Source organism: Haliotis asinina, chromosome 14 (assembly GCF_037392515.1).
Source record: "Haliotis asinina isolate JCU_RB_2024 chromosome 14, JCU_Hal_asi_v2, whole genome shotgun sequence".
Lineage (NCBI taxonomy): Eukaryota > Metazoa > Mollusca > Gastropoda > Lepetellida > Haliotidae > Haliotis > Haliotis asinina.
The window spans coordinates 20356490-20365680 of NC_090293.1; the positions used below are offsets into that span (position 1 = coordinate 20356490).

General features: G+C 38.1%; 1 protein-coding gene across 1 annotated transcript in view; it reads left to right on the plus strand.

The window, feature by feature from the left end:
- LOC137261204 (inactive phospholipase C-like protein 2) overlaps positions 1-8766 on the plus strand; it is a 205499-nt gene extending 196733 nt beyond the window's left edge. The window contains exons 20-27 of the mRNA XM_067798913.1: positions 50-148; positions 758-940; positions 1651-1719; positions 1885-1938; positions 3115-3207; positions 6861-6956; positions 7404-7510; positions 8634-8766. Of these exons, the coding sequence (XP_067655014.1) occupies positions 50-148; positions 758-940; positions 1651-1719; positions 1885-1938; positions 3115-3207; positions 6861-6956; positions 7404-7505 (696 nt within the window). The 3' untranslated portion in view covers positions 7506-7510; positions 8634-8766. The remainder of the gene's footprint in view (positions 1-49; positions 149-757; positions 941-1650; positions 1720-1884; positions 1939-3114; positions 3208-6860; positions 6957-7403; positions 7511-8633) is intronic.
- Positions 8767-9191: the final 425 nt, after the last annotated feature.

A 9191-nucleotide genomic window follows, 5' to 3' on the forward strand; every position in this document is an offset into this window, starting at 1 on the left:
ATAATTTAACAACTTTCCTTGTGGACTAAATGTATCTGGTCTACCACAGGCATACAAACGAGGCTTATCTGTGAAGAAAACAAAACGATATCGGGACTACACCAGCATGAAGTCAGTCGGAGTGAAAAACATAGATGAAACATTCAAGGTAGGTTATGGAAATATTATGAAAGGTAATATGGGTTCATCAAAAACTGCTTAATAATGAAGTAACAGTCCAACATAATACCAGTGAAGGAAGGGATGAAGATTGCAATGATTACTGTTTAACAGATTCAAAAGACACCTGAATATCCATCTCCCGTTTCTGTTGTAGAAGGAAAAGTGATGGTTCATGTGTTCTTGATTTAACAAATCATATGAGTGTCTTACTGTGTGAAACGTCTGTGTGTAGACTCTACTGGACTGTAATGTAATTATAGGAAGTGTCTGTAAAATATCTTAACTTTTGCACCTTTATTACAATATGATAGTGTTTTCATTGACATTGTCGCTGAATTGGACACCACCCAACAGACTACTAGAATCTACACTTTACTGAGAAAGTGTAGACCCAAATATAACAAAACTTACATTTGAGCAGTTTCTAAATGGCATTGAATATTTATGAACAGCTAACAGAAATACATGTAATTTGAAAATTCAATGCTCCCGGTAAGTTTTTAATTGGTGATATATCTCAAAGGTGAGCACCAGGAAATTATTCAGCCCTATTGACACTGACTGCTTGCTCAACAGCCATTGGTCCTATCTACAGGTTGCAATCCAGCCTTTGCGGGATGGCACCGACCTACGAGACAACGTGCAACTAGCCCTGAGTGGCTTCAAGGAGACGTGTGGCCTGCCACCCATCGCCAACATTAAGCAGTGTATCCGACTCTTGTCCACCAGAATCACCAACTCAGGAGACCAGAGTCTCACATATGTTATGAAAGGCGAGGTGAGTCTGACGTTGTCTTTATAGGTAAGGTGAGTCTGTTACGTCATGAGAGGCGAGGTGAGTCTGTTATGTCAGAGAAGTGAGTCTGACAGGGTCATGAGAGGGGAGCTGAATCTGAAAATGTCATGAAAGGTGTGTCTGACACTATCATGAGAGGTGAGTCTGACAGTGTCATGAGAAGTTAGTCTGTTCTGTCATGAAAGGTGAGGGGAGGGGAGTCTGACAGTGTTATGAGAAGTGAGTCTAATGTCATGAAGGTGATATATGCCAAGACTGATGAGGTGAGTCTGATATTTGTTCTTTGCTCTCTGCAAGCTATAGTCTTGATGGCCACCCCATTTACCCTTATGAATTTTTAATGGTAGAAGTCTTCATCATAAATCATCTATGTGTTTGTAGGGTAGTACTAAGTCTTGATACTCATGATGTTAATCACTGGATTGTATGGACCAGACTTGACTATTTGTACTATGTTGTCACGTCGCTGGAAACTTGCTCAGCGCTGTGTTTATGACCAAGCAAACAAATTCAAGTGTTAGACTTTCAGACAACATCAGCTTTAATCATTTTGTCTCTAATTGTCCTTCAGCTGCTGTCAGTCAATTATACCTGTCATATTATATGCATCCTATGTTGCTTGCTCAAACTGAGACTTAAATTTGTTGATGACATCAGTATTTGTTTGTATGTATTGATTATCGGTTTTGCAGTACCCATCTTTAGAAGCACAAGGGAACTTGCCGGATATACTGAAAAAAGCTCTCCTGTCATTTGATGATGTGAGTAGTAGCTGGAATTAAACCATAGCTCACCAGTGAAAGACCAACATATGAGTATAGCTCACTTATGAAACTGGAACTTCTGCTAAAAGTAAGAAAAGTCTAATTATCTGAAATCATGATATATGACTGAACAATTTGATAGATGTTTATATTGGTTTTCAGCTGATCACCGAGTGCAGAAACCTTATAGAATGTGCAGATAGTGTGTATGAGAAGGTGAGCCATGTTTTTTACTGAACAATCCAAACTTATAGCATGGATGTTTTGAGTTTCACTGGTAATTTGCTTGACCCCATGGGTACTTGTGGTAGAAAGTGTCCTGAGCCACCAATGCTGTTAGAGGGGAATGCACTTGGTGACTTGTTTTAATCCCATAGCCCTGTGCTTGCATTGTTGGTCATAATATCAATCACTAAAATTTGGAATCAGTCACTAGAATGGTGACTTGTTTCAATCCCATAGCCCCATGCTTGCATTATTGGACATAATATCAATCACTAGAATGGTGACTTATTGTAATGTCATAGTCCCGTGCTGTGGTTTGTTGGTCATAACATCAATCACTAGAATGTGAAATCAATCACAAGAATGGTGACTTATTGTAATGTCATAGTCCCGTGCTGTGGTTTGTTGGTCATAACATCAATCACTAGAATGTGAAATCAATCACAAGAATGGTGACTTATTGTAATGTCATAGTCCCGTGCTGTGGTTTGTTGGTCATAACATCAATCACTAGAATGTGAAATCAATCACAAGAATGGTGACTTATTGTAATGTCATAGTCCCGTGCTGTGGTTTGTTGGTCATAACATCAATCACTAGAATGTGAAATCAATCACAAGAATGGTGACTTATTGTAATGTCATAGTCCCGTGCTGTGGTTTGTTGGTCATAATATCAATCACTAGAATGTGAAATCAATCACAAGAATGGTGACTTGTTGTAATGTCATAGCCCCGTACTTGCATTGGTCATAATAATATCAATCACTAGAATGTAGAATATGATTCAGATGGTGCCATGTAGCTGGAATTTTGCTTAATGCTGTGTTGAAGAACAAAATGATCAACCAGTCAGATTACATGTATTAGGAGCTGACTAATGTGGATTGGGTGGCTCCAAACTGATTGCATATCATCCTGTCCTTAGATTACTGATCAGTGTGTCCCAAGGGAGTTGATGTTTGGTCAGAGTATCTATCCATGGTTTTGCTGGGCCTAAATTCAGAACATATCAGCCAACATCACACAGTAGAAATATTCTGTCTGAGGTGTGAAACTCTACTCACTCATCCAAAAATATACATGGTAACTCTGTGAGACTTAGAATTGTCCTAGAACATGACTTAGCAAGTCTGCTGCTGAGATGAAGCTGGTGTTGTTGTTGTAGTTGCTGCATTGTCAGAGAGCTGGGATGGAATGGCATGAGGACCTGGAGAATGTGTGTGTACAAGCTGGACTGAAGAGCAAGAAGTTGACCAAGGTGAGTCAGTTGCTGCTTGTTTGCTTTTTGTTGATAGCATATATGTTGTGAAATTTGCTGAACAGAGTTGCAGCCCCTTGGCATGCCAGAATCCGTTTTTTAATGGTTTGACTCGGTGATCATGATTCCTGGTGTGTCAACACGCACAAACTGTTTGTCGTTTTATTTACGAAGGTGGTGAACATGTAACTTCCAATGTTTGTTTCACAATAGCTGATATAACTTGCAGATTTCTAAATCTTGGAGAGATGGTTGCAGCACAAAACATGCACCAGTACCCCATATGACTAGTAGCTCTATTTTAAGTACTATTTAAACATTCCTCAAGATTAAAATTTATTTAGTATCCTTATTTTCCTAAGCTTAAAGGGGCACTGATGTGGAGCAAATAATGTTTCTCGCCAGCGGTCTGATTATGAAACCAAACTGCAAATTGGTCAGCGCCCGCTCCCTCGACCGTGACGGACAAAGGGACTGGGGCTCCTGTCCATATTAGCAGAATTTCTTCACCTAAACAGTCAGGAGGCCGGATGCCCATCATATGCCATTATTTCAAAATATCCATGGTATTCCTTGTCTGATCGTAACAAAATACCCCAGCAGTGTAGTTTTTTTCGGATGCTTGGATGGTATAGTGTCTGATCCAACTTGTTCCTGTTTCTGTGTTTTTAACCTCGATATTTAATCATGTTGCGTGAAAATATGATGTCTACAAGCACGTAGCAAGTCATTTGTTTCAGTCTGAAAGATTACAACGCTTTATATTCAGGTAGTTTTCAGTGTTGGTTCAGCTGTGATAGCAAATATCGTACGTAAATATTTGGTACCTATGGTAGTTACCCTGGTTTATCATTTATGATAATAAAAACACACGGTTGATTTATTTGACTTCGTAAACAAAAGATGATGACTTTGCCTTTGGTAGAGAAATGTGAAAATTTTCTTACGTAAAAAAAAACAAACTTATTACACCTGTTTACCCAAGTACACAGCAAATGCCTGTATGTATTCCTTATGTAACAAAGTTCCGTTGGTATCCTCAAACTGGTTCGGCCCATAAGTGTTTTCAGGCTGCATGTGACATAGAGATTGCATCTTCCTTGCTGAAACTCGCAATCTCTTCCTTGCTGTAACTCGCATTTGATGGTGTAAACCTACACATGTTATTTGTCATCATTCTGTGGATTCTGTCCATTAATGAATTTATAACAGGTATAATTAGTAGTAACACCACTTCGGTTACTCAACAAAGGTTCCCATTTGGCATTTCGCCTGTCTGGAGTAAATACTGAACATTATAAATTAAGGTCTATAATGGCAAATGTATTGCATGTTATGTAATATGTGCATGTAAGTGATGCAAGAGGGTTTATCAGCTGAGTTACAAAAACAAACATTGATCAAAGGATTAACCGATAACACCCTGATTGATTAATTACTTTTATCTTCTAGCAGGTTTGTCAAAAGGCAGTGTGTGTAGATGTACTAATTTATACTGACTACACCCTGTCGTAAAGTGCCAGTGTAAAAACAATATCCTACCTTTAAAGAATTAACCACCCCTGCATTGATTGATTGATTGATTGATTGTTCATTATTGGTTAACTAAATTACTTAGAATGGTGGACATCATACAATTAGTTGCCAGGTGTGCTATCTTGGGTGACCAATGAGAGGTTATCAGGTTTTCACCAATGTGAAAGACGTGAAACAATGTGTTACCTTTTCGCAAATTAGCCTGTTGTAAGACACAGAGCAGGATTATTTACCAGCTGCAGATGAATGGAATACGGTTGCTTTTATGTGGATATTGATGGATACATTCCTGAACAAGGTAGTAGCCTGACATTGTTGCTGAAAAATTAGTCTGGTTTACATTCATTATTCGCATTTTGTTTTAATTTATTTGTTGTAGCATTCAGCAGAATCTATATGACGGAAAACACACACTTGATCGCGTATGTGTGTGAAATAGGATCCACATTGGCAATCTATACAACGTATAAATGTTGCTGTTGTGTTAGAAATTTACTATAAGTATAAGCAGACCATGTGTTAATTTATTAATTTTCAAAATCATACGAATATGACAATAAACTAATTAGGGTTATGAGGCAAAATATAGAGACGTACATTGACTTCGTTTTCTTTCCGTCCTAATATTTTTTTACCATTTCTACCACTGGCAGATGATTAACCTTCAAAATGTTTCATTTGTTTTCATAATACATTTGTAATGAAGTAAAAATGACTGCGCCTTACTTGATCTGTCTATAATTAAGCTATCAGTTGCGCATACAGAGGTCACGAACCAGTCACGAGTTCTGGGATATCATCCGGGTACTCACGGGAGAAAAACAATAACAAAAGTTTCATCCAGTTCACGGAAATTGCTCCTCATCAGTGCCCCTTTAAGAATTGCAAAAATGTTTTAATTCAGTTTCAAATTTTGGCAGTCACTTATTGCAAACAAACGTCAACCTCGGGGCTACTTTCAATAAATCCCTGATACTTGCTGTATTGCTCTTTTGTAAATGAACCTGTCATCTTGCTACTGGCCAGTGCGACATCGTTTTTTGTTGGTTACCCAGTCATGTTGGCATTTTCGGGAACACAATGGCTGATTTTACAGTCAAGCCAGCACCCAACAAATCTGTGACGGCACTTCTTATTTCATACTCTGGTTACAAAGTTAGCATGAGAACCTACATTCATGATCAGATGCAGAACTGGGAGACCCAAGTAGGTATTAATAAGTTACATGAAATAAAACACTATATCGGTTACACCTGCTTGGGCTGTTAGTCAAGATATGATGAGGTCTTCTTGCTATATGTCGCATTGGTCATACAAGATATACTCACGAATATTCATTGAAAGGCAAAATCCTCAGTTCTGTATCCCTTGTGATGCAAGAATCTCAGTGAAGCATGTCCTGTTTGACTGTTGAATATTTCATTACAAGGGAAACCTGTTTCAAATCATGAACTATGAAGGATCTTTTTACTAGTAACAGTTCTCATTTAATTGTTGCATTTTAGAAGCATTACATTCGTGAAATGATTTGTACATAGGTAAATATTTTATTGTTGATAGTTTAGATTAGTGACTGAGTTTGTTTGTGGCTGTACACTCAAATGATGTTGAAGTATTTTAAAATTGTAGCCCTCCTGAGAGGGTAAGCAAGTCCCAAAACATTCAACAGATATTTAAATTTATCAGCTGTTATAAACATATTTTTGTGATTTTAATTTGAGCTAAATTTGACCATAGTCACCAGCAGCTGAAGAGTCGATATATATCCAACTAGGGTCCATTGCAGGTAGTAAAAGTACTGTCAGTCCCCATGATCCCTAGTATAGTGATGTACCTTCAGCTGTTGGTGATCTGTACCCAGTTTTTACACTGTACTGTCCAAATAGTGTTATTAGTTTTAACTTTCTATACTAGTTTTAGTTGTAACTGTGATATTGTAGTTGTTTCACTGTGCTTTGACCACAGGTTTTTATAGTATACACATATTTGATTTCAATATTGCATGTGTTCTTGTCACAATATGGCTGAAATATTGCTTATGTGATGTTAAATCTTAACTTACTCACTTTTTGTAAATGCACCAAACATGAGAAAATATTTTCAAACTTCCTACACAGGCAACAGAGAACTTTGCATGGAACATCCGAGTGTTGAAAGGTCAGGCTGACCTGGTGATGCAGGCCAAGAAGGACTGCCAAGAGTACATCAGACAGGTAGGTACCACGATTCTCACTCCCTCAGCCGTATATGATTCTGTCTATTGCTGTAATATAGGGGTTCCCAAAGACTACACTGTTTGCTGTATGAAGTTTCAAGTTGGGACCAGACAACCCAATGATTAACAGCATGAGCATCAGTCTAAGTAATTTGGGATAGGATTACATGTGTCAAGCGAGTCATTGAGCCTGACCACCTGATCGTGTTTGTCACATCTTTCCACCCAAGTTGTGGGGAGCTGATACTGATAGTTAGTGTGTTTGAGGTTCCAGTTACCTAGTTCAGACATTACTGCTACAGAATTAAAATGAACCAGAGTTGTTTTCACAAATGGTTACATGTACAGTGTACGTTGTTCTCCTTCATAAATATTTGTGTAAATCCAAACTTAGTGACTCGCTACCAAGATGGCAGATACTGAAGATTTTCTATTTCCTCTTCAGATTAAGGAGGCTGCCGTTTCAACAGGTCTGTCGAAGGAGTCAGCGAGAGCTGACGTCTGTAACAACCATCAGCCAGAAAACCCGGTAATCTCGGATGGATGATTCAGGTGAATATTGCTGAAGGTCATGCAAGGTGGGTTATTGGGAAACAGAAGCTGGCAGTTAGCTGGAGTGGTCAGATCTGGAATCTGTTTGCCATCCAGTTGTTTAAACCATTTTGCACCAATACACGACAGTTCAGATCTGTCAGCTGTAAACCAGGTCGGCCTATTGAGGAAGGGCATATTCAGTGATCATAAATATTGCTTCTAACAAGCTTTATATTTAAAATGGATAGAAATATCATTAAAACGCTCACACATTATCAGAAATGACACTGTAACTTGATAATGCCTGCAAAATGCTTGCAGACAATCCATTATCAAGCCCGTTGTTAGATGACATAATAACAAGCTGAGCTGTGGAAGTACAATCACCAAGGGCTCTTTTGAACTTGGGTTCACTTTTGACGATATATCTGACTCACATTCGTCACATGTACCTGCGCCAGTATGTACTTTCTTCCCAGTGCCAACCATAACAATTGTACCATAAATTACAACATACAGTAATGAAAATATCCACTTGAAGTCTAACGTTGCTGAGCACCGAAAACAATGGCAGCTGGTAGTATGGGCAATGGTCAAGGTCAGTGTCATCACTCTCAATGATGACATCATCTGTGTTTTTCTATGACATGTCTATATTTGTAAAAAGTGTGTCAGTGACCTCCATCGTTTGTTGTTAACAGTAAATGCTTCAAAATTGATGCCATTGTTTTTTATTCTTATTTTATTAAAAATTCTATTCATTTCAGCTATAATATTGGGCTCCTGCAAATGATAATGCCCTGAAAAATAACGTTAAACTTATAATAAAGAACACCCAATTCTGTCATTTTTATAACGTTGATCAGATAGGCCATGACAGTCATGAACATGTGTAACATTTGTCATGTTTGGGATTACACTTTCTTGGTAAAGTACAAATTCTAGACAAATTGCTAAACAGTGGGGAAATAATGTGGTTCAGGGACTTTGAGACGGTCTAACAGAACCACATGCTACCTTCATTTTGAATTGCCAGTACTGGTAATTGACTAATGCCTGGTCTCCCTTGTAACTGACACCATGATATGACAGCGTTAACAGAACTCATTCAAAATATTTGTTTTTCGTTTTGTTTCAGCAGCCCTCAATTCTACTGACAGGAGTTTACACCAAATAAGCTGCCTTACGCTCTTTGTTTGACAAGCACGGAGTAAAACAGACCCCAATAGTCCCAACCAGGAAAGAAATGGAATACCTCAGCTAACCAAAACAAAGACAGAACCAGCCTGGCAGGGGCTTTATAATCTGTGAATACAAAGAATATATACATTTATTTGTTAAGTGTGATGCAGGTTAATGTGTATGTCAGGTCAGATTAGAGGTGTGGTATTGAAATGGAATATACATGATATTGACATGGCAGATGTATCATAATGACACGGGATATATATGATGTTGGAGTGGAATATGCATGTAGTTTCATGAATTTGATGTGATCAACATTTTGTATACATGATATTGGTGTGTTATATCATGGTATGTGATAGAGAGATCTATCATATCTGGACATTGTGCAGGGATTATAAATAAGATATTGACATGCTATGAAAATGACCATGAGTTATGAGCAGTTATTGCAGACATGTGTATGGCCAAGGAGTTGATCATCTTCTACATTGTATTAATGTACAATATTCGC